The sequence below is a fragment of the Tachypleus tridentatus genome, chromosome 11 (genome assembly GCF_004210375.1).
Source record: "Tachypleus tridentatus isolate NWPU-2018 chromosome 11, ASM421037v1, whole genome shotgun sequence".
In the NCBI taxonomy this organism is placed as follows: domain Eukaryota; kingdom Metazoa; phylum Arthropoda; class Merostomata; order Xiphosura; family Limulidae; genus Tachypleus; species Tachypleus tridentatus.
The window spans coordinates 89903454-89930342 of record NC_134835.1 but is presented as its reverse complement, the minus strand read 5'-3'; the positions used below and the strand labels follow the sequence as shown (position 1 = coordinate 89930342).

General features: G+C 35.1%; 1 protein-coding gene across 6 annotated transcripts in view; it reads right to left on the bottom strand.

The window, feature by feature from the left end:
* Positions 1-26889, bottom strand: part of LOC143232736 (adenomatous polyposis coli protein-like) — a 74720-nt gene that overhangs the window by 2740 nt on the left and 45091 nt on the right. For all 6 annotated transcript variants that reach the window (XM_076468514.1, XM_076468517.1, XM_076468515.1 and 3 more), the window contains 7 exons: positions 26290-26553; positions 25417-25506; positions 16032-16249; positions 13572-15612; positions 11671-11815; positions 5863-7367; positions 1090-4067 (listed from right to left, as the gene is read on the bottom strand). In XM_076468514.1, the coding sequence (XP_076324629.1) occupies positions 2347-4067; positions 5863-7367; positions 11671-11815; positions 13572-15612; positions 16032-16249; positions 25417-25506; positions 26290-26553 (5984 nt within the window). In that variant the 3' untranslated portion in view covers positions 1090-2346. The remainder of the gene's footprint in view (positions 1-1089; positions 4068-5862; positions 7368-11670; positions 11816-13571; positions 15613-16031; positions 16250-25416; positions 25507-26289; positions 26554-26889) is intronic.

The following is a 26889-nucleotide window of genomic DNA, read 5'->3' as shown; positions in this document are numbered from 1 at the left end:
AATGGTAAAATACTTGGTATTTCACTAAGACAAAAACTATTGTGAGAAATTCATATCAAACACAAAATCACCCACAAAATCATAGGGTTCCTGTGGAAAACTTGCTTTAAACTAAATGGAAGACTTAATAGCAATTAATTAATTAGTGTAAGAAAAGTAATTTTTCAATTATTTGCAAGATTTTCTTCTTGTGTCAAATATGTACACAGGGAGGGTTTGTAACATTATGAATAACTCATTACACTATCTATTCTAATTTATTTTACATGATGATATGCCTCTGATGGCATTCAAATTCTATTCTAGAATTACTTAAATTGAACAGATTTCAAAAACAAGTGTAAAATGTATATTCTTAATTCATGCAACTTTCTACTTTTAAATATTAACAATACCAACAGATTTTTAAAGTTTTTATAATAGCTTTATATGTAGAAGCAATAACATTCATACTAAAAGTTTAATTCAATCATAGAATAACAGTAATTATTTGTGAGACACCAGGTTGCAATTTCTGTTGAAAGTTGTATTGATAAACTTTTAAAACAAATTTAATATATCAATGAAGCACAGACATAGAAAAATGGAATTCTGAGCAGTTTCTATTTTAGAAACTGTGTAATTAAATGTTACAACATTGATACATATTCAAAACTTCATAGAACTATGATGAAAATGTCAAAAAGGCACCATCTGGGGGCATTTTCAACTATTCTGGATAAATGTGTTAAAATTATGTGATGACTTTCAAGGAATCAAGACAAATAAATTAGTTTTAACATAGATTTATTATGCTTTGAATGATACTAAATCTCTTACATTATAATCTCCCTCTATTTGAAATTCATCTTAGTGCTAAATACACATACAATTTTGTTAGATAATAATTCCTCACCACTTATTGTTTCCTAGTTAACAGTTACTGAGGTTTATATACATTTTCTATGTATAGAATTTTAAGTTTCAATATATGCACATATTAAAGGTTGTGGTTTTTACAACATTATAAAACTGCTTTGTCTCACACATCCTGATGACAACAAACTAATTTTGCCTTCATAGAAGTAACAATCCATTCCATCAACATACCTGCTAGGAAAAGAAGGACTCCTCTCATATTTTTGTCTGGAAGATGACCAACTGCTGTTTCTTGAACCTAGTGAATTCTTTCTTTCTGTAGGTTTTACACCAACATCAGTTTTCTTCCAAATAGATGCAATCTTGCTTGTTGCTTCTCTTCCTTTTCGAGGAACATTTGTGTGGAGAGACAAAGTTCCAGAAGAAGAAGAAGAAGAGAGACTGCCATTACTAGTTGAGTAAGTACTCAAGGTTGAACGACTGTACCTACTACTAGCACTGGAACTTCTGCTAACAAAGCTCTTTGAACCAACTGGTCTATTTACATTTTGCGTATTCACATTACTTTTTACAATACTTTTTGTCCTGGAAGAACCACTTGACTGACTTTGTTTGTCAGGACTAGATGAAGCATATTTACAAGTTACTTCTTCTTTAGTTTTGTTGGTTTCCTGAGATCTTGTGCCCTTCCCTTGGCATCTGCTAGTGTTGCCTAATGTTTCTGGTGTTGATGATGCAATCTGCGGCTCATTTGTGCTACTTGAGGGTGATATTTGGGGTGCATTTTGAGTTGGTTTCTCTTTGGTAAAGGTACCTTGCTTAACTAGGGGCCTTGGTTTAGGAACCTCAGCATCTGGCTGGCATTCATTTTTTGTTTCATTTTCTTGAGTTGTACTGGAAATAGTTTTCAGATCTTTCTGTTCAATGCTTTCCTCTTCATTAGGCTCCTTGGAGAAAGAATGTTTAGCTTGTTCAGGGTTAGATAAAGTCTGTATTAAATGTGTCTTTGTTGGTATAAAAGGTGGTTCAGGACTACTTTGAAGACCATTTTTCTGAGTAGCTCTAAGAGCTGAGGTTCTGGTTGGTCTCACAGAAGGAGAAATAGTCCTTGCAGGCTTTGTTAATAATGAGCAGTTACTGTCTTTTTCATTATTACCACTACTACATACAGCTTTTGGTGACTTAGCTGGAAGAAGAGTTTTGGTAACTTTTGGCAACTTCTGTTGTGACATAATGACTTTCTTTTCTTTCATTTGTCTAATAGTCTCCCTATTTATTGGTCTGATAATACGAGGTCCTTTAAGAAATGTCTGTTCTAAAGGTTCGTTATCATTTGCATCAAATTCTTCTTCAGAGTTATTGGAAACTAATGACAAAGTTTCATCCTCCAACATATTATCTTGAAATTCAACTTCATCAACTGTTACTTGACCATCTTGCATTTCATTTAGAGTACAAACAACTAATGTTGCATTAACCTTTAAAGCTTCAGCCTCTACTTTGGATATAAAATGGTCCGAAGTTTAACTTTTGTTCATTGTTATCATCAACAAGTGTTTCTTTGTCTACAGACATGGATTCATAATCATCGAGAACGTAAGTAAGATTTTCCGTACTACCATCTTGTTCATCCTGTAAAGAATGCACCTGAGGTGCTTTCAGCGTTTCAGTAGAGAGAACATGAGTGTCCATATCATCTCTTGGAAGATCATCATTAAGCTCTGTGTCAGATACATTATCATCACATCCAAATTCTGTGATGTCCTCTGCTGTTACTTCTGCTATATCGTGATAAAATGATGGAGGTTTCACATGGTCTATTATCTCAGAGTTGCAGCTGCTTTTCATGCTTCCCGTCATGATGGTATTTAATTCTCGAGAATAAACTTGAACCACAGATGCTGCAGCATTCAAACGATCAAAAATATTACTTTCTCTTGTACAGTATACTTCATTTGTTGATTGTGATCTGTTTTCCAACACATCAGAACTAATACTATTGAGACTTGTAGAACTCCCAGTAAGTGACATATCCATGAAGGACGGAGGATCCACATTTTCTAGGACTTCAGAAATAGTACTTCCTTTCATGCTGAGACTGTCTGAAGAATCTGTAAGTAAAGCAATTTTGTTCTGGTTTGATTCATTGTAAACTTGAGTCTTGCTAGTTTCAGAGTTAACACACAATGCACGTCTAACAGTTTCTGGCATATTTTTTATTTTGTGCTTTTTGGATCCTTTGCTATTCATTGTAAAGTCTTCTTTTCCTAGATCGCCATTTCTTGAACAACTGGGAACAATATCAGAAAAGCCACTACTAACCATACTTAAAGAACCCAAGTCAATTGAAATAGATGGAGGTTTGGCATTATCAAGATCTGACATGCAACTGATACTGCTTTGCGTCAAGTCATCTTGGACTTCAGCCTCTACCTTTTCTACAATCTTCTGAACTTCATTTTGAAAATCTATTGAATTTTCTAATATATTAAGACATGCTTCTACTTTTAATATATTTGATTTTCTCTGTTCCTGAAATACACTATTTTTCTCCACTTTTGAAACTCCACAAACATTATCTAATGTAATTTGAGAAGGGATATCAAACTGTTCTTTTTCTTGTGCATATTCATCTTCTTTTCCTTTTTCATTTATAGCTGATGTATTTTCATCTTTCTTATACTGCATTTCTTTGATATTTTGCTCAGTTTTTTTGTGTTTTTCTTCTTTATAGTTTTTCGATGTCTTGAGGTCTCGGTTTTCTACCGAGTGTGACGATGACTTGTAGCCTCTGTCAGACCTATTATTAAGTGACTTGTCTTTAGGCATTCCTGAAGTAATACAGGCATCGAGTAATGCCTGTTCAGAACACGAAGTTTCTTCAAAAGACTCAACGCTTAAAGAGCTTAAGGAACTATTTCTTGAGAAACAAACAGGTGTTCCTTCTACATGAAATGTTGTTTTTAATTCCTGATGCACTTCCCGGCTATCACTGCTTTTTTTGGATGGTAAAAGGTAGTTCTGCTTTATTGTAGACTGTGGCATTCTGTCTCTTATTCCTTCTTTTTCTTTAGAGATTATCAAAGAATGTGGTTCCAAGTTATTGGTGACTGGGATAATCTCTGATGAACTCTTCTGTTTTAAGCTAACTGGTATTATAGACATACTTGACAACAACTTTGGCATTCTATCAACAGGCTTTGCTGTACCTGGAGGGAAAAATGTCCACATTTATGAGTAATCCTTTGATCATTTAGTCCAGATTTTCAAAAATATATGTCTGTCATTTAATATAGTTATCTTTCACAACATATCTGGTCATTCCTTATTTTGAAATATATTAACTACATCTAAGTATTTCCATTTGAGATATTCAAAAGTGAAAAGTGCTTTTATTTGATATAAACATTGACCTTTTGGTTTGTTCAATAGTGTTTGTGGTAAGCTTTAAATCAAACGGTAAAAGAAATTAATATTCATTTATGTAATAATTTTCCTTACACTTTGAAAAAACATTATTTTATATAACTATGTAACAAGATACAAGTTTTTCAGCCTATCATAAAAAAAAAATAACCAAAAATTTAGTTTAATAATTTCCTTTCAAAATAAGTTTGGTGTTCATTTCTTATAAACAAAAAAATGTTTGTTCCCTCAAATTAATATTTGTTACTGAAACAGTTTCATTTGTTTGTAGAATTACTTAAACATTGTATCCAAAATCACTTCTCATTATAAATCACAGTTACAAATCCATAAATTCTATTGTCGTATCTTGTTTCTGATAGAAATGTATGCTATATTTTTTTTAAATTTGATAATGTTAAAACTAAAAGGCATTTATACTAGTTTATTTTCTAACAACTGTAAAACCCTGCAACTCTATGAAAACTTATGAAAATACTTTTGAAAAGCCCCTGATGATAATGCCTTTTTTCAGCTATTTAAAATAATACGTAAGAGATTCTTCAGTCACTAATATCTACCTTTATGTAGTTGTATGAATAATACAATTAAAACTGTTTCAGGAGTTTTACTTGTTTAACAAGATTTGAATCATGAGAGTTGATCTGAAGAACAGCTTGCTCTACCAAGCTATTGCTGGTAACATTTTAGTAAAATACTTATTTTAAAAGCACTAAGCAATCACCACAGCATTAAACCTAAAGGGGTGGACGTAGATGTAGTTTATGATGCATTATCCAAAGAAGTAAAACAGATGTACATTACTGAGTAGTTGTTTAATTTTCTGACATTTGCAATTAATAAAAATCAAATAAGCACCAGAATTTGTGTAATACAACTTTTTCAAGAGGACAGATATGCTTTTAAAATAATACACACATTACAACTATGACGGACACTTACGTGTTGTTTTTGTTGCATAAAACAAACGTTACTAAAACATGGTCTGCATGGTTGTTCTTCCTTCTGTTTCAAGTGTTTGTGTTCATAAACACAAAGTAAAATTTATAAAATATATTAAATTTAAATCAATGCAGAGCTTCACTGAGCAAAAAAACCCAAAAAAACAGACAGACTTACAGAAGTAGCATTAACCATTTTTTTCCTCATAGAAAACTACACAAATATCACAGTGTAACCTAAATTAAATGTACTCCAGGTATATAATCAATATGCTTAACTGTAGTTTAATGAAATGTCATATTTGGTACACAGATATGGAATTTGTTTGTAATTAAGGATAAACATACATAGAGGGCTTTGTTCTTCCCATCACTGGTATTGAAACTCAATTTCTAGCATTGCAAGTCTGCAGACATACCACTGTACTACTGAAGAGCATAAAGATGAAAGACTCTTGATCAAAAGCTTGAATGTGATTTATGTGTGATGCAGTTCTATTTTAATCAGTATGTTTGTTACCTTGACAGCAGATTAAGCCTCACACATTAACATATACATTAAAATAAAGCAGGGTTGAGTCTTAAAAAAAACCCAAAAAAAATCCTAACACAATTTTAAACAGTAATGCATCCTTACCAGCCAGGTCATTTTTGTTATGTTGATTCACTACCTTGTCAACTTCACATTCCTCTGTGCTGAGGGAGCTGAGAGACTCATTTCTAGAGAAAGTTACAGGTGTTCCTTCCACCATGTACACTCGAGGTGAATCACAGAATAGAGACTTTGTGTGAGATTCAGGATAAGATTCTGAGTTTTTAGATGGCTTAACAGAGCTCCTTTTAGGTGAGTGGGATGAATAAGGAAAAGTGTGTTTTTCTTCGTTCCTGTCTACATGAGGCCTGTTGTTAAGACAGCAATGGCTGTGCTTTGGCTTCACTGATTTTGGAGGGATGGAGTGTGAAACCTGATGTATCATTTCTGGGCTTGAAGCTTGAGGTTTTGTAACATAAGATGACTTCAAATTTTTTACCAAGATGTGAGGAAGCTTTGACTTGGCTCTCGTAGGAGAGCTCTCAACAGACACAGCACTGACAGCCGTTGATGATAGAGATGGTTGAGGGGTAGGCATCCCAGACTGAATACACTGCAGTAAAATATTATCATTATCATCACATAATGCACTGCTGTCAGATTGATTGTCACTATTGGAGAGATTGAGTGAGTGACTACTTTTTTTGTCACTGTCACAAACTGCTGAAATTCCACTTATATCACTCAAAGATGTGGCATGTGAGAGATTTAAGGGAGTATCTTCAGTGTTGTATACCTTAAAAGAGTCTTCACCAAATCTCTGTTGAGCACTGTAAAGATTGGTAGTTTTATCACTAGTTTTTTCTAATGACTGTGCAGCTCCAGATGGAACTAGAGGCTTAGGTATGTTGGCCACATGATGACCAAGTCTTGCATTGGTGGACTTAATTGGAATATTACTTAGTTTTGACTGACTTACAGATGTGCCAAGATTATTCATACGACTGTGAAGTCTTGTATTGTTCCGACAATTCAAACTATTATTATTAGGCATTCCAGAACTAATACATGCTGCAAGAATATCTTCCTCACTAACCTCACAAGCATCTTCATCATCACACTTTTCTTTCTTTCCTTCAGCAGAAGCCAACTCGTGGTAATCAAATGTTTCATCTGGACTTTGTTGTGGGGTTAGGATGAAACTTTTAGTTATACTTTCTGCTGACTTACAGGAATTTCCAATAGTTTCTGTGATCTGCTCTTCCCTTGGTTCCTGTCTGGAAGCTGGAAGACTGTCATCAATTGTTAATGAACTTAGACTTGTAGCTCTAGAAAACTCAGCAGGTGTTCCTTCCACAGCAAACGTTTTAACATCTTTCTCTGTACTTACTTCATCTTCCTCCTGTTGGTTTCGTTGGAAGGTATTTGGAATGTTGCAAGCAGAAGAAAATGTTGGTTTTGAAAAAGTTATTGTTTCTGAGCAAGGAATAGGATGTTTATCTTCAAAATTGAAAACAGCTGGTTTAGTAGCTGGAGGAGGAGTAGAAGGCATAGTCTGACTTGGCGAATCTGGGAGTTCACTTGGAGAGACCACTTCACTAGCTCTACGGCTGAAATAAATGAATATAAAAACTTTGAAACAAAACACTAGAAAAACAGGTAACAATTTTTTTAAACACTTAAATGTATTATATTTTCTAAAACACAATTTTAAGTTTATCATAGATTACCTTTTCCTTAAGTTTCTTAAACCTTCAAAACTTAGACTATCTGAATAAATGGGTTACTATAATGTGCTTAATATTTACATTAAAAAGTAAAAACATTCAATACATACACATTCTTTAAATTTCACATTAAATGTCATAATTAACAATGCCAAACAATGAAAAAAGGTTGCCTTTATCTACATTTCGATTTCATAAAGACATCAATAAAATATATCAATTTGTGATATTCATCTAAAAATTGTATTTGGTTTACCTAAATAATCTAACCTGAAGAAAATAATCTTCATTAACATTTCTAATAAACATTTTACACATTATTTATCATTCTAAAGAAAAACCACATGCAATGAAAACTTCCCAGAGGGACAAGTGTTAATACAAAAGATATATAACAAAGACAACTGATTCATTCATGCCTTTATAATTTAATTCAGTTTGTTGACTCTAAGGCTTTCTACTACTTAATACTGAATCTGTTTTTTTTACCACTTCAGCAGATATTTACACATCTTGCTGGACAAAGTTTTCACTTTTTGTCCATTTCAGTTAACACTTGACAATAACAGACTCAGTGAAATATGCTAAAAAGAGGAAGCACTCCTATTTCATAAGCTACAACCTATGCTGAAAAATCAATTAGCTATGTCACTGCATCTCAGACTATGATAAATTTATTGTGCCTGAGACGTACAATAAACAAGTGTTGATATCTACTTAACATCACTGCTTATTAACTTACTCTCCAAATTATTTTTATTAATTTTAAAGAATTTCATCAGGATTGAGGTATATTTTAAGAGAAAAAATAAGATTTCCACCCAAACAAAGAAAAATGTCATCCCTACCATGATAAACTGAAAAGGGATGGCCTGGTTTTGGTTAGTGCTAGCAACTCAATTAATTTACCAGTTAAGTACTGTTAATGAACAACTTGTCATTTAACCACTATCACAATTTATAAAGTATATCTTCCTTAAAAAAACTGCAAGTCATATTTTAAGTTAACAAAATGTGTTTAAATACCTACTGTCTCATGTTCCTAACCTTTTGAGAATTACATTCTATCTTTATTTTTTGTTTCTTCATTTGCTAGTAGTCTGCTGAATACACAGATTTTGAAAAAAATATGTAACAAAAAATCAAACTAATTTATCAGGTCATCTCATAGGTAATGTCGTTTTTTGGAATAGGATAAGTTTGAATGCATATTTCTCAAAATCATATAAGTTATATGGGATGACCTGATAACATTAAGTGCAAGCCAGTTTGTTTCTTTACTAGTTTTTGGTTTATTTATTTCAAAAGCTCAGGTTATAATGGAGGTGTCAGAGGAAGACATAAGGTATATATTATTTTAAGAGTTCAGGAAAGGGAAGAGTGTTACCAAAGTTACAAGAGGTGTACAGGAATGACATTCTGGATGTGTGGAAGGGTCAAAGATGGTTCAATAAGTTTGACAGATGCAGCTAGCACTGGGTGCCCTGTTGAATTTCATAATGACCTGCTTCTAGCAACACTTGAGGAGGATTGTGCTGTAACTGTTGAAGAACTAGTCCAGAAACTCAATTCATCTCGTTCCATTGTCTATAAACATTTGTAAGAACTTGATAGTTTCAAATAATCAGTGATGTTGAGAAACCCACTTGTTGAGAAATTTATATGCAAAAACGGCTCGTTTGGGTTGAGAAAATATTTTACATAGATGAGCAAACAACGTTTCGACCTTCTTCGGTCATCGTCAGGTTCACAAAGAAAGAGGTAACTGACCGGAAGCTGACCGCATGCTTGAAAGGGGTTGTGTAACTGAGTGTCGGAATGTAGAGGGCGGTGTTAGATGTTTGAATATATAATTTTATTTATTTTATTATATTAATATAGGTATAAAGGCGTTCCTTTATATTGGTTTATTTTGGGTTTAAGTTGTTGTATAAGTAAGGCTTCTTTAATTTTGCGTTTGTTTCTTTATTTAGTATTTCAGTGTTTTCTATGGTTATGTTGTGTTTATTTGACTAGCAATTAACACAGCATTACATCCACCACTATACTGGTACAGATATGTAGATGACACGGTTGCGGGATTCAAATCTACAGAACACATACTTAATTTTTTCAATCACATTAACTCTATACATCCCAACATTAACTTCACATGTGAACAGGAAGAAAGCAATCAAATATCATTTCTGAACCTCAAAATTACAAGAACCAACACACAATTCAAAACAGAAATCCACCGAAAAATCACCCATACTGGACTATACATTCCTTGGGACTCAGCACATGAAACAAAACAAAAACTCAACATACTAAGAAACCAAATAAACACAGCCATAAAACTATGCTCACCAGATAAAATTAACGATGAATTAGACAAAATAAAACAATACTTCATCAACATCAATAAGTTTCCTCCACAAACCGTAGAAAACATTATACGCACACACCTAGACAGAAAGCAAAATCAACCAACTAAAGTAAATATATCTCACGAATCAAAAAATCACGAAACCATATACTGCTGTATACCATATATTCCTGACATCAGCAGAAAAATAACCAACATTTGGCAAAATCTAGTAACAAAATATGACATTCCAGTTAATACCAAATTTATTCAAAAAACAAGTACAAAACTAAGGCCTATACTATGTAAAAACTACACTGACATACACAACACTAACATTATTTATAAAATACAATGTGATAACTGCCACGACTTCTATATTGGAGAAACAAGTAGAAAAATGGAAACCAGATTCGAAGAACACAAAAAGTCACCTTCACTCGTTTTCAAACACTGCAAGTCAAATAAACACAACATAAACATAAAAAAACGCCCAAATACTAAATAAACAAACAAACATAAACAAACGCAAAATTAAAGAAACCTTAGTTATACAACAACTTAAACCCAAAATAAACCAATATAAAGGAACGCCTTTATACCTATATTAATATAATAAAATAAATAAAATTATATATTCAAACATCTAACACCGCCCTCTACATTCCGACACTCAGTTACACAACCCCTTTCAAACATGCGGTCAGCTTCCGGTCAGTTACCTCTTTCTTTGTGAACCTGACGATGACCGAAGAAGGTCGAAACGTTGTTCGCTCTTCTATGTAAAATATTTTCTCAACCCAAACGAGCCGTTTTTGCATATAAAATTGATAGTTTCAAAGTTGGGAAAATGGGTACCACATGAATTGTCAGCTGATAATCTGAGAGAACGAGCAGACATATGCACATATCTTCACTCTAGTGAACTTCAAGCTCCATTTTTAAATCGTCTACCAAAATGTTAGGAGCTACTGACAGTGGGTTAGTGCAGGAGAACCACCTACACCACAGTCAAAAACAAACCTGCACCCTAGGAAGGTTTTGCTTAGTGTTTGGTTGGATAAAGTTGGTGTAATACACTTTGAGTTGTTACAACCAAATCATACAATTACTGCTGAGAGATACTGTCAACAACTGGATCAACTGAACACTGCACTAAAAAAAAAAAGAGAGAAAGAGAAATCTGCTTTGGTCAATCGGAAAGGAGTTGTTTTCCACCATGACAATGCATGTCGTCACACTGCTAGGATCACTTCCAGAAAAATTCGAGAGCTTGGCTGGGAGAAACTTTCCCATTCCTTTTGTTCTCCTCATCTTGCTCCTTCAGATTACCATTTTTTCAGAAGCTTGCAACATCATCTGAATGAAAAACAGTTTACTTCTATGGATGAGTTGAAAAATAGCCTTTGTACCTTTTGTCACAAAACTACCTGATTTTCATAAGCATGATATTGAAAATCTTTTGAGATGTAGGCAGACTGTTATTGAAAATGATGGGAAATACATAGTTGATTAAAGTTGTTATTTGAGTTCTTTTTTCTTCTTTTAAATCTTAGTGTCACAAACAACATTACTTATTGGATAATCTTTACTCAAAAACTCTCAAAAGTTGAAATATTTTAGTTTTCCCACATAAACAAGCAAACAATTTTCTGCAATGACAATTAAAACCTTAAAATATATGACATTTAATTTACACATCCTTTTATTACAAATTAGTTTCTTGTTCAAGATATTTTTGATGATTTTCTGAACAGTGTAAGTGAAGAAAATACAGAAAAAATATTGCTCACGAAATATCCTGTCTTATTCTCAAACTAATACTAATGTTTTCCTCACCTAAAATCACTAACAATAGAGCTGTGGTCATCTTGAATAGAATGTTGATCAAAACTGCTCAAAGATCCCAAAGAACTGGATCTTGAAAACATTAGTGGAGTTTCCTCTGCATAGTTCACTTTTTCTCCAAATGTAACAGTTTTTACTAAAGACAAATAATACTTTGAAAACAAAACTTTTTCGGATGTTAAAAACACATTTAATTAAGATGAGTATGATAAAAATATTAAATTACAACCTTTTAACCAGCAAGAGATTTTCATGTTAATTTCACACAGGTCACAAATCTTTTTTAAAATAAATTAAAAACATTCTCATGTACTGAGATCCATAACTTTTCAAACAAATCAAAATTATGGAAATGTTGGTGCTAAATAATTCATACATAATATTTTAACTCACCTTAAATTACCAATTTCTTTAACACGTAGCAAATTTAAAATTCATTATAACTGTGCTCTTTCACTGAAGTGAAGTATTACTTTTAATAAACCTACAAGTCCAAGCATACCAGAAGTGATTACAATTTTACTGATACTTTTCAGAATTTCCTCACTTTAAACCTCACATAGCCCAAACAAATCCATGTAGTTTAAAAAGAAATTGGATCATAACCATGACAATACATGGCACAGCTGGGAATTTAAATTCATTCAATTTAACAACTTAACCCTTTCCACTCCAGGCATTCCGGGTTTTTACAAAGACAAAATGTAAAATTTGGAAAAAAAAACAAAACTATATGAAATATTCCCCTACACGTTACAAACAAAAACAATTATAACTGACAAGATGAGATTTCAAATTTGCTTTTGAAATTTGTAAACATTAATTTCATATAAAGTAACTGAAACAAAAATCAAAACTACTAGCTCTAATGTTCAGTTTCGATCCTGTTATGATTATTATTAAGGTGATAAAAAATCATTAAGTTTCTCACCTGCACAGATTTAACTTTTAAGAAGACAAAGCTAAGCCACAAATGTTGTAGTTCTTGTATCTATTTAGGCCTACTTTTAGTTCAAATAGCTTGAAAACAGTGAATTTTAAGTTAAAGATATTTCAAACTATAAAGTATATGTATCTTCTTGGTTTAATACAATTTTCAAGTTTGCAAAACCAACAAATTGTAAATTCATTGTCTCAAACCTGGTATTATTTTCTTTCTCAGAATTGTCACAACTTTTTTCATTGTTTATCTGCACTAAAAGGTAAAATTTCTTACTAAGAGATGTCTTGACAAGGCTTAAGGCACAACAGATTTTGTTTGGTCATTTAAATAGTTTTCTGTAACTAATAAGCTATGAAAACATAATAATTCAACTTGATGAGTTTACTTCCACCTGAGTTTTAATTTTCTGTTTACACAAGCTCCCAAGTTTTGTAATTCAAAGTCATCATCAAGTTGATCAATGACAGGATCATATTTTACTCTCAAAGGAAAGAAACACTGGATCCCTTTGAAAACATTACCTAAACTATTAAAAGGAGTACATTGATAATTATGTATGAAGTAATGCGAGATGAGTGTTATCTTCTGTTATTAGTTTTAATAATTTAGATTTTTTTGTTACATAAATTCTTTCAATAAAGTGGTCTAACACAACAATATTGAACATTCATGCACATGGCATGAAGTGTCCAAGTTTCAAATATGGTGACACTTTTATAACTTGTTAATTTTTATTAATGAAAGTTAAAGGTAGCATGAAAAGGTTAAACTGTAATTATATCTGACTTTCACACTGCCAAGTAACAAGTATTCTGAGTTCTATTGTATACATGGTATAAAAAAGATGCATCTTTTATATTACATATCAATCCAAACATGATCCATTTTCAACCACCTTCCATCATAAGAATAATACAATTAATGTATACTGTAGGAAAACATCATGTACCTTCTTTATCATTTTGAGAAACTGTTTTTTTCTCCAAGGTAGATTTTTCTTCAATGATACTTTTTTTGTGGGTTTTCTTTAATTCATCCTGATCAACAGATTGTTGGTTAACACCCTCAGTACCAACTTTTCTTGGAAGCTTAACAGCAGTGGATTCTGCATCAGGAAGATCATGAAGGTCTGTAAGAGAAGACGCTGTGGAAAAGTTTAATGGTGTGCCTTCAGTACAGTATATTTTGAGTGAATCATCATTAATTGATGGCTGCTTGCGCCGATCTCGAAAACTTTTAACCTTGGGTGAAACTGGAGGCATATCTTCATAACCATCAGTTTCCTCCAAATTTTCTCTGTACTTCTGACTGAAATCAGTAGGTTGATCTGGGCTGTCAAGATTCATCTCTGAGAAGCCTTTACAAACCACACCTTTACCCCCATCACTGTTTTTCACATTTAGTGGACTTACATGTGGAGAACGATGTTTTCTTTTTCCACCTGAAGAGTCTTGTAGACTTCCTCCTGGTTTATCAGCAGCTACTCCTGTGTCAGAGCTACCATGTGTTGGATAAGGTCTAACTACCTGTTGCTCCCTCTTTTGTTTTGCTACATCTTTGACCTGATTAATTTGTGGAGGTTTAACAGATATGTTGATATTCTCATCTGAGTATTTTAAGCTGTAATCAATCACTTGATCATGAGAACTGTCATCTTCAATATTTACTGACTCCATCTTTTGAACTAGGTTTGTATATTGTGGTATCTTCCTACAAGACACTGAAGTGCCAGGTTCACTCTCTGTGACACTTGGAGAACTTTCCCAGCAAGTGGCCCTTTGAGCACAAAAAGGTCCAGAGTGTCCACTTAAATTATGGATTTCATTTTCTACTGTTGGAACTGGTGTTTCCACTCTATCAGCTGATGATGAAAGAACAAAACTATGTGATTTAGAGTTATACAGCTGCCCACTACTTTCTAAAGGATGTGCTATTTTTATATGATCTGTTCTTGAATGAGCCTGTTCTGACCATTGTGCACTTGAATTTCTTTCACTTACAACTGGATAGAACCTATCTTTTCTAAATGGAGAAAAATCTTCTGAACGGCCTGTTCTATGTATAGGCTCTGACTGACAACTACCAAGACTATCGTGACTTTCAGAACGAGGAACATGATTAGCTGTAGAAAGCTGACCTGCAACACTATGATACATTCGTCCAGGTATAGAAATAAAATGCTGTGGACTGCTTGAATTCTGTGTGCTAGGATCAAAGAGAAATTTACCATCTAGTTGTGAAGGATAAGTTGGACTTGCTTTGGGACTGTCTAAATTGTCATAAGTTTCTGATAAACTTTGATCTAATTCGGCCTCCAATGCTCTCATCTTTCGAACATGTAAGGATGGCATTTTGTCAGTTCCAGATCTACACTGACTGCCATCTGAAGAAGTCGAAGTTAAAGACACACCAGGAGGTTTTGAAGAGAGAAGGTTTTTGAGAGCTGCTGAACTTCCCATTGATATCATCTTGTGTTTAGAATGGACCAGGTTGCGAAGCATTCCTACAGCTCCCATTTCCCACAGAGCTCTCTGGTCTTCAGCACAACGAGCAGACAAGTTCCATAAGGTACCACAAGCATTACTTACTACTGTAAGACTAGGAGATTTCAAATGCTGCAGAAGAATTTGTAAACAGTTTTGCTTCCTTAAGATTATGCGATAGTCTTCTCGAACAGCAATATGGCTAGAAATATTTCTAAGAATGCCACCACCATTCTCAATTATTGCCAAAACCTTGGAAGGGCTTTTATAGGTTAGCGTACTAACTAGAAAAGCCAATGCACCATCTATGGCACATATTTCTGCCTTATTACTACTACAGTGAGCTGAGAGGTTCCAGAGTGCAGACAAAATGCTCTTTAAGGTAGATTCTTTGTTAGCTTCAATAGCAGCTTTCATAAGTGTAGTAACACTCCCAGCCTCCCGTAATGTTTGTTTGCTTATAGCATCAGCTCTCCATGAAAGATTTCTTAGAACACTTGCTGTAACCTGTTGGAAAGAAAATACTATAAGCAAAGTTAAGAATGAGAAAACAAGGTACCAATGAATCTTAATTTTCTCAGTAATTACAGGATACCATATGACATAAAACTGGACACAGACTGATAGAAAACATAAGTCAAATGACTATTCTTTGTGTAACAATATTTAATCAATGATACTTAAAACTCAGAAATGAAAAACATTTTCTCTAATTTCAGAAACAGTTTTAGACAAATCCAATCGTTTAAGATTATTAAAGGAAAAGCTATGTTAGACTGAAATAAATATTCTGGCAATAAAAACAAAGAAACAGAAGATCAGAACTAAGTTGTATCAACTACAAAAAAACACCAAATGTCTTTCCAAAATCAAATATTCCTACTAATTAGTTTAAGTGAATGTTTAAATACAACATACAAGTTCACCTGTCTAAGATCTTCACATGGTGAATGTAACTGAGCCACTAAAGCATGAATAAATGCTTTCTTTGAACACAAAAGGGCTTTGTTAGTACCATCGCCAAATGTGAGGTTGGTTAATGCCATGCCAGCATATCGTCTTAAAGTCACACAGTAGGTGTCACTTGTATTGCCATGGATTTCGTGATCAACTTGAATGAGTTCTGCTATTGCATGAAGCCCACCTAAAAAGAAAAGAAAGAACTGGTTTGGTTTGTTTGGCATTTCATAAAAAGCTACATTAGAATTATCTGCTATAGCTGTCCCTAATTTATCAGTGATAGACTAGAAGGAAAAGTAACTAGTTAACATCATCCACTGCCAATTCTTGAACAACTCTTTTACCAATGAATAATGAGATTGACTGTCAAGTTATAATACTCTCTATGCTGAAAAGACAAGCATGTTCAGTAATGAGGATTCAAACCCACAACCCTCAGATTGAGATACAAGTGCCCTAACCAATAGGTCAGATCCCAAGAAATGAGAAAGTATATATTAATGTACTTTATATATAATAAGGCTTTAACACATTCACACCCACATGGACAATTTTTCTGGTGATTTTGTAGGATAACATTTTTATACACAAATAAGCATGTTTAGGAATACACATTTAAAGATACTTGATAAAAAAAATGAAAGCTACAATTCCAAATAGCAGGGGTAAAAGTTTTGTTTAATACACTTTTATAATTTAATATCAAAATGTTTAAAGGAGAGAATTATAATGTACTGTTATATTTATACCATATCAAAATGGCCATCATGACAAAAAAATATAAGACTTTCAACAACCTTTCAAAAATCAACAGCAAAGTTTCAATGATCTATGACTAGATGTATACCAACACTAACTGCAATTGAGCTGTTCTGTTGAATTTCATACAAAGCTACTTGAGGACTGCATGCACTGGCCATCCCTAATTTTTAAATGATGGACTAGAGGGAAGGCAACTAGTCAACACCACCTAATACAAACTGTTGGACTACTCTTTATCAATGGAAAGTGGGATTGATCACACCTCATAATGTCCCAAAGCTGAAAGTCCACACATGTTCAGTGATGGTGTTCAAAATCAAAAACCAGTAGGTTGTGAATCAAACACCCTAACCACCAGGTCATACCAGGCTCCAGATAAACTGACACCATGAAGAATACTATTATAGTGAATAGTAAAAAAATAGCCAAATAAAATTAAAAAACAAAAAAACTGGATAATACAAAATATGTTCCTTAATTATTATGTGTCTCTATAGCATAACAAGCTGCTTGATTCTTTCAATGACTTGTATAGTACAATGAAACTACAGTCATAAGAATACTTAATGTTTTTCCACCTTGCAGTTACCAAGACAATTAAGCTCAACAAATAATTTAGAAGTTAAAAAAAATATAACTTTGGTTAAATATACACAAACTGAATAATAATTATTCATATGTACAAACAACTTTTTACTCCAAGTTCAGTTGTTTAGTGAGTTTCCCAATGTACTTTGTACTGTTGCAACTTACATCTTTATTGTAGGAACATTACAATAATTGGAGGAAGATTTAAAAGGACAGAGTAACAGATAAAGACAAAAGGACAATTTGAAATACAATATATATTCATGTATGCCAAAATATACCCATAATACATATGGATCTATATTAGATTGATTGATTGATTTACTGTTTTATGACACAAAGCATCTAGTCTATATGCACCAAACGTCCAGTAAAAAGATAAAAATAAATTAAATGTAGCAAAATACATAAAAGGAAATGAAGGTAAAACAAAACATCATTGAAAAACAGAAAAAGTATAAAATCAATGTTGACACCCAGTCTACAATGTTAAGAGAGAAAGCAGAGTAAGAGAAGTTGTGAAGGACTTTCTCCAGCAAAATGGTAATGATCATAACCTGCCACGAAGACTAACAGGTAAATACAAGAAAGACCATCAGTCACCTGAAGTTGGCCTCTCCAGTCCTGGTTCCGGGTTATGTTGTTATAACAGGCATTATCAAAAGGTAAAATAAGAAAAGTGTTAAAAGACATATAGCAAAATCGTAATAATAATTAGCAAAATGTCCGGTTAAAAGATAAAAGTAAAGTAAATGTAGTAAAATTCGTAAAAGGAAACAAAGGTATTAACAAAACAGCAATTAAAAATAGAAAATGGCATAAAACCAATGTTGACATCCAGTCTACAAAGTTGAAAAGGGTTTTCTGTAGCAGAATGGTAATTATCATAACCTGCCAGGAAGACTAACAGGTAAGTACAAGAACCACTGTCAGTCACCTGAAGTTGGTCTTTCCAGTCCTGGTTCCGGGTTATGTGTCATTATGGCCAGTACCAAAAGATAAAGTAAGAAAAGTGTTAAAATACATGCAGCAAAAGTGTAATAAATCCCCAGGACGACTAATGGGTAGTTCAAACAGCAGCGTTAATCACCTAAAGTTGGCCTTTCCAGTCGTGGTGTCAAGTTATTTAATGTGCTAGCCATTTTACAATGTCAAACTGAACTACAGAGATTGAAAAGGGAACCACAATTAAAAAAGTGTAATAAATAAATAACAAACATTTAAATGAGGTTAAAAAGATTAATGGCCATTAAAATACTAAAAACTTTATCAAGGTGGACAGTGTCACCATCACCAATAACACTGTCCAATGTTACAGACAAAGCCTAGGACAGAACATGTTTAAAATAGTGCTGTCGTTGAGAGTCGTAACGATGGCAGGAAAGTAAAATGTGACTTACAGTGATTTGAGTGTTACACAAACTACACATTGGTGCATCAGTTCCAGATAAAAGAAAATGATGAGTTAAAAAACTGTGACCAATGCGTAGTCTAGTTAGAACAAATTCCTCCTTCCTAACCTTACGGAAGCTAGACAGCCAAAGCCCAATATAGGGTTTTATTTGAAAAAGCTTGTTGTCATGTTGCTCATTCCAAGTGGACTGCCAGCTGGCATGGAGCTGAGCCTTGAATACAGGTCCATAGTCCATGTACGGAATAGGCACAGTGGTGATAGTGCCAGAGCAGATAGATTTAGCTGCCATGTCTGCAAGCACATTCCCGCGAATACCAACGTGGCCTGGTATCCAGAAAAACTGAATAGAAGTAGATGTTAATGAGAACAGGGTGTGAGCCAACATGAAGTGATTCCAAGGCCAGCAGAGAACTAAGGGAGTCAGTATAAATAGTGCAGTCAGAGTACTGCTCAGCTTCAATATGATCCAGGGCAAGAGATATGGCGTACAGTTCAGCAGTAAACACAGAAGCTGTAGAGGGGATTTTGCGCGCAACCACTGAACCACAACAAACCATGGCAGAGCCCACAGAGTCACCTGATTTTGAACCATCCGTATAAATTGAAATAGAAATGTTGTTCGAAAGATGTTCAGTAAATAAAAGACAGTACTTCCAATCGGGAGTATCTGCTTTTTTCAGATGACTTGAAGAAAGGCCACATTTGGGGGCTGCAATAAGCCATGAGGGGATGGGCTGACCAGTGGATTGTGCAATGTTTTCCAACGACAGACTCAATTCATCCAATTGCGCCTGGATGCAAAGGCCATAAGGAGTAATGGCAGATCATCTGTTTTGAAAAAGTAAGGCCCACTGAGGAAAGAAAACACATCCCCAGGTGGGATGCTTTGGTAAGGAATGAAGTTTCAAAGAATATAGTAAAGACAGTTGCAAACAGCGAAGGTGCAGAGAAGGTTCGTGAGATTCCACGTATAAGCTCTGAACTGAAGAGGTGCAGAAAGCCCCAGTGCAGAGTTGAAGTCCTTGATGATGAATGGGGTCCAGCATCTTTAAGGCCGAGGGTCTGGCAGAGCCATAGACCACTGATCCATAGTTGAGTTTTGAACGAATAAGAGCATGATATCTCTTTAACATAGAACATCGATCCGCTCTCCAACTGGCAGTAGAGAGGACACTGAGGATGTTCAGTGCTCTTGTGCATTTGACCCGTAGCTGTTTAAGTGTGGTATAAAGGTCAGCTTACGGTCAAAGATAAGCTCCAAGAACTTGGTCTCAGGAATCACTGGCAGCAAAACTTCACCGATAAGGAGTTCAGGATCACGGTGAATACCCCATTGGCTGCAAAAGTGCATGCAAATGGTTTAAGAGAGAGAAATATTAAAGCCGTTTGCCATAGTCCACTTCAGTACACGATTGAGGGCAGTTTGTAGTTGCCGCTCAATATATCTCATGTTCGACGACTGACACGAAATGTGAAAGTTGTTGACAGAGTGTTTGCAACAGTGAGAGGGAGTTGTTCAGTGATGGCATTTATCTTTATACTGAAAAGTGTGACACTCAAAACAGCCCTAAGGGACCCCAAGTTCCTGTACAAAAGAAAGGGAAAGTGTCGAACCCACACGAAATTGGAATCTCCTGTCCATTAAAAATTTTTTAATAAACATGGGTAAATGGCCACGTAATCTCTATATATGGAGGTCTCACAAAATGCCATACCTCTATGTTGTGTCATAAGCCTTCTCAATGTCAAAGAATATTGAAACAAGATGTTGGCATTTGAGAAAGGATTCTCTGATTGATGTTTCAAGTTGAATTAGGTGGTCCGTGGTGGAATGCTGTCATCGGAACCCACACTAAGTGGGCGAGAGGAGGTTGTTTGATTCAAGGAACCAAACAAGACGAGCATTAACCATCCTCTCTAAGGTCTTACAGAGAAAGCTCGTCAAAGCAATTGGACGGTAGTGTGAAGGAATCTTGGGATCTTTCCCAGGTTTAGAGAAAGGTACGAGAATAGCCTGGCACCAGGCATCAGGAAAAACATTCTCCTGCCAGATCCAGTTAAAAACAATTAGAAGAATATCAAGAGTAGCAGAAGAGAGATAGCGCAGCATGTCATAGTGTACATCATCAGGTCCAACAGATGTACTTACTGACCAATGTAGGGCCATTTTCAGTTCCACCACTGTGAAGGGACAATTATAGTAAAAAAGACAGTCAGTTTGAAAGGAAAGAGGTGAATGCTCTGCCCGAGTCTTGATGGCCAAGAAGATGGATGAACAAGCAGAAGTGTTAGATACCTGGTAAAAGCTTTCACCTAGAGTATCGGCAATGCTCCGGACTTCAGCTACCTCTTGGCCATCAGAGAGTAAGATGGAGTCCTGGACAGAATTGTAGTGCCCACTGACCCTTCAAATCCTGTCCCATATGACCTTGGAACTGGTGGTAGAAGATATGCTAGTTGTGAACTTAATCCAAGATTCCTTCTGGCTTTGACGTCTTACCCACCTAGCATGTGCACGGCCCTGTTGGAAAGCGATGGTGTTCAAAAGTGTGGGATATCTACGGAAAGTATTCCAGGCCCGTTTTTGAGCCTTCCGTGCAAAGTGGCAAGCAGAATTCCACCATGGACGAGGATATCGTGGAAAACGTGTCGAGGTTTTTTGTAATACACTGTGCAGCTGCTTGTATACCACTGCCACACAGTCGTCTATTGATAGCTGATTCATGATGGCAGGATCAAGTTCTGCGAGAGCAGTGAAAGTGGACCAGTCTGCCTGATCCAGCTTCCACCGGGGCACGCAGGTAGGGTGGCATCGACTACGGCCAGTCTCTTTCAAAGGTATAGGAAAATGATCACTGCCTAGTGGATTAGTGTCAACCCTCCATGAAAAATGGGAAAATAATGAAGGGGAGCAAACCGAGAGATCAATAGCGGTAAAGGACTGACTAGGTGTGTGAAAATAAGTGGAAGACCCAGTATTGAAAAGAGAAAGATTGTTATCAGAGAACAAATGCTCTACAGAGCGACCCCTCATATCAATAACAGCACTTCCCCAGAGGGGATGATGTCCATTAAAGTCTCCCACGATTAGAAATAGAGAGACGACAACTGTTCAACGAGAGCATCAAGGTCTGATTGATCATATGTCTCTCCAGGGGACATGTAGAGATAACAAATAGTGATGGTATGACCCAAGGAAACACGGATGTCTACAGCCTCCAAGGGTGTGTTAAGTGACAAAGACAGGGTGGGCACATGCTGATCAACCAACAGTGCCACCCCTCCATGTACTCATCCATCACACAGCCTGTCATTTCTGTACAGAGAAAACTGCCAAATGGTGGCTGATGTGTATCAACAGGTTTCAGAAATGTTTCTTGTAAGGAAAGACATACAGGATGGAAGAAAGCAATCAGTGTTTTGATATCATCCAGATTAGAACGTAAACCTCGACAGTTCCATTGTATCAGGGTGGCCATTTTTAACGACGGGTAGGCAAAGTGGCTGGAGAACCCTTCTGTTTACGACCACGTCTTTTTTCCTTACTGTCCTTAGTCAGAGGAGGTCTATCGACCTCCATGGATCCTGCCCTAGGTCGATTGGGCAGGTCTTTGTTATTGGAAGGGAATTCCAATGACTGAGGATGCAAATGAATGATTGTTTTGCATCTTGGGGTGGGAGAAAAAGATGTATCAGAAGAAATGCCTGTATTTGAAACTGAAGGATGTGGATCTTGAGGTTTGTTGGAATGTATGGGAGGAACAGAGATGGGTGTGGAAGTCGATTCATCAACTTTTTTTAACCAAGGAGGTCAAAAGGCTTTTCATTTGTTTTGAAAACAATTCTATTGGAGGCACAGAGAGATCTGTCTGCACTCCCACTGTAGTTGTGGAAGGAAGTGCAGCAGCATATTTCCGAGATGGAGTGGCAGACAGCAATTTCCGAGCCTCAGGATAACTAATGTTATGCGTCGTTTTCAAATGCTGCACCTCTTTTTCCTCAAATCATTTTGGGCAAGAACGAAAGTAGGAAGGGTGAGAACCATTGCAGTTGACACAATGTGGGTCCATGTCACACTCATAGACATCGTGGTCTTTGCCACCACAACGAGCACATGTCAGGGAACCACAATATGATGTCTTTGAGTGGCCAAACCTCTGACATTGGAAACATCGGAGAGGGTTTGGAATGTAGGCCATACCCTGCAATTTATATAACCTGCCTTGATGGTGGCAGGTGCACGTGGTGATGTAAATGTCAAAACGAGGATATCTGTTGGCAGTGTAACCCCATCTTTGCGAGTGGAGATGCAACTCACTGCAGAAACTCCTCGAGTGGAGAAACCAGCAAGAATCTCTGACTCGGGGATGTTCTTCAAATCCCTCTGAACAATAACTCCTTGTGATGAATTCAAGGTAGCATGAGGTGTAACCTCAATAGGTACATCCCCAATTGCCTTTGAATTCAAGAGGAGTTCACTGTGTTGGGATGTGGATGTTTCAACCAATATGTCTCCAGATCGAAGCTTCTTTACTGACTTTGGAAAGCCAGCAAGTCCCTCCAGACCCTTCTAAATAGAAAAGGGGGATATTTGCCCTTAAGGTTTTTCTGAAAGAGAATGTAGGATGAGAAAATGAGGTACAACTGGTGGTAGAAATGTTGAAGATTGCTGCTCAGAGTCTTCAAAACGTGGTTGTTTAACTATTGACTGTTTTTTTCACTATTTTATTTAAATTTTTTGAAGGAGGATCCATAGGAAAAAGGAAAATTTCAGTACCCACTGACCCCACCCACCATGGAGCCCTACAAGGGGATGCACTACAATGTCATGCAAGGACACTGCAGCAACGCCAGGGTTTCGTAAGCACTATACCTAAACACCAGCATCAGACGCAATGTCCACAACACCCATTGAGAACTTTCAACACTGGTACTTGGTTGACTCTAGCCCAAGTGGACCAGCCGATTAACCGAAGGGGAGTCGCCTAAAGGCCGCTCATCTAAAGGAATTCAAGGCCAAAGTGGTGTGTTAGGGCTGGACTCCTCAACCACCAGGATCCTCTCCTCCCCTTCATGGGTCGCCACGCACAGCAAACATGTGGGTGGATAAACATCATCCCAGAGGAGATAAACTGAAAGAACAGAACCTTCCCTGGGAGGTCCCCTCACCACGTACAGGAATCCACACCGAGGGGATCTATATTAGAGTTAAAATCTAGAAAAAAAAAGCTACTACCATTATTTGCTACATACTAGATAGAAAATTAAAATTTAAGAATGAAATAATTTGTCATACAGATATCTTACTTTGCTAAATAGCATTTGCAATAACATCCAAGCAACACACACACAATTGGCTAATTGTAACAGTAACAGGTTCTTCATAAATAAATAATTTTGACAAAATGTAAGAAAATACTAACATTATGTTTCTCAAATGCTGATCAGTTGCAAAAGAGTTTTGCAAATTCATGTTACACTATACATCAAGTATTGTTTGAAAGTCTTGGCAGTAGTGTGTCAGTTAATACTGAACAAAGATTTATATGCACCTATGATAATGCCCGACACATCAGCATAAGGTATTAAAAAAGATTATTTTTGTAACACAGTAACAACTAATGACAGGAATGATAAAGTAAGACTGAAGTTGTTTTCTATAGGTGCTCACACAAACACTAAAATTGAAAATCTACTTTATACTCACTTAAAGTTCTTGACTTTTTGCAATTATTTCAGATATTAGATGTGTGGTTACAATCCTTTAATAAAAGTAAAACACTAGTTTAAAACTTATCACTAATTTCAGCAACAAAGATTTATATGCACCTATGATAATGCCCGACACATCAGCATAAGGTATTAAAAAAGATTATTTTTGTAACACAGTAACAACTAATGACAGGAATGATAAAGTAAGACTGAAGTTGTTTTCTATAGGTGCTCACACAAACACTAAAATTGAAAATCTACTTTATACTCACTTAAAGTTCTTGACTTTTTGCAATTATTTCAGATATTAGATGTGTGGTTACAATCCTTTAATAAAAGTAAAACACTAGTTTAAAACTTATCACTAATTTCAGCAACATTTCTATGACAGTGACATGTCCTAATTATTGCAAGAATGTTCTCTGTTAACTTGAAAAGTTTTTGGAAGAAAAATATGTGGGCAGAGCTCAAACACAGCTTATAGCTGGAACTTCACATATCTGTGTAATTCTTGACTGTTAGATTAACAACAGCCACATGAGTGTTTGGTACGAATGAATGTTACATGAAAGTACATGTATTTATTGACTTTGATTTTATGAGTTGTTAAATAACAACAGGTTGATATGGTTTTGCACTGAGAAAAGCTTTCTGTTCATCAGATAAACACTTTTTCCTGGCATTACCATTTTCAATGATTTTTTTTATTTCAGCAGTTAAATGCATTTTTTAAAAGTTTACCAGCCAATGAATTTAAAAAAATAAATTTCATGTAATTCAAGGTTTTGAAGCACCTATACAAACCCTGTTATTAATTATTTTCTATGTTGGGTAAGTAACATAACTGAAATCCATGACAAATGTGACAAACCTACCTAATTGACACATAGCATGTCTATGCTCTTCATCAAAAGACAGCTTCATTAGAGCAGCAATAGCTGGCCCAGGATGTTGATTTGAATCTTCTGAAAATGAAATGAGAGTAATGACACACTTGGTTTCTTTAGGTAAAACAAAACACAATATAACGACATTCTTTGAAATCTTAAAAAATACAAGTTAATATAAGAATTCTGCCAACAAATGAGGAACTACTAACGGGTACTCTTTCAGAATTCAACATTTCCACGTCCTTATTTCTCTATGTTTAAGAAATCACTTGTGCAATTGTGTTTAAGGTAATTTTTCCTATTTTGGATACATTTTTAAATGTGAGCATTACCTTTAAACAACTTCCCATTTAAGTATTTTGTTTATCACAATAGGATGTGACATACATTGATAGGTAACACTGTTTAAAGACAGCATTGTTAGAATAGTTATGTTTATGCTAAAGTGTCAAAACCCATCTTTTGTTTTTTTTAAACTTTTCATTCTGTGATAAATTTGCAACATTTAAAAAGTAATCACTGATTAAACCTACACTATCCAACTACAGATAGTACTAAAGCTTAAAATAACCTTGGAATTAAAATTCCTTTATTCTACTTTTTTAAAATTTATAAAAATATAAAACAAAAATGTCAAGATCTATAATTCAGTTAATGTTCAGAAGCAAACTTTTCATTGGTCTTTATACCTCTTTAATAAAAACATCTTTATGACAAGTTATACAATGTACTAGAAAAAACGTTAAGGTAATTACATGTAGTTTTGTAGGAAAACAGTGTACAAATATTGATTCATACCTTTAAATCTGACTATAAAACTCAAATAATTATCAGAATCCTACTTTACAAACTCAATACCATAGGTACTCCTGTTAGCAATGTTTGCTTCGATATCTCTCAGATGATCACAGTATTCTCTGATCTGCTCAAGCAATCGAAGGACCCTTGCTTCTCGACGGCCTCTCTTGTCATCGGGATGAGAGTGGACAATGTTGTGTAATGCCTGAGAAGCTTGTTTACGAGTCTGTCGAACAGTCTGTCTGATTATATTGGTGTCTTGTTCACTAGAACTGGCATCTTTTTCATTACCATGTAATAGTTGAACTAACAGAGGTAGACAGCCTATATTGCACCATACAACAAAGCTTAAGTAGTAAATAACTTCATGCAATTAACAACATGGACAAGAAACCAAAATGCAATAACTTTAATATTTAAATATACAAAAATAGGCATTAACAACATGTCAGTAGTTTTGCATTTGCAAATACACTGAATCAAATGATGTGAAATGCATGGTAAATTTTGGCTAATTAGTTCACTAATAATAATAAAAAACCCCAAAATCAAAATCATTCTTAAATCTACACTTACAAAAACTAAGAATATACTTATGATTTCATTTAAATTACAGGAATTAGAATTTTGAAGTATGATACAAAATAATTGATTGATGAT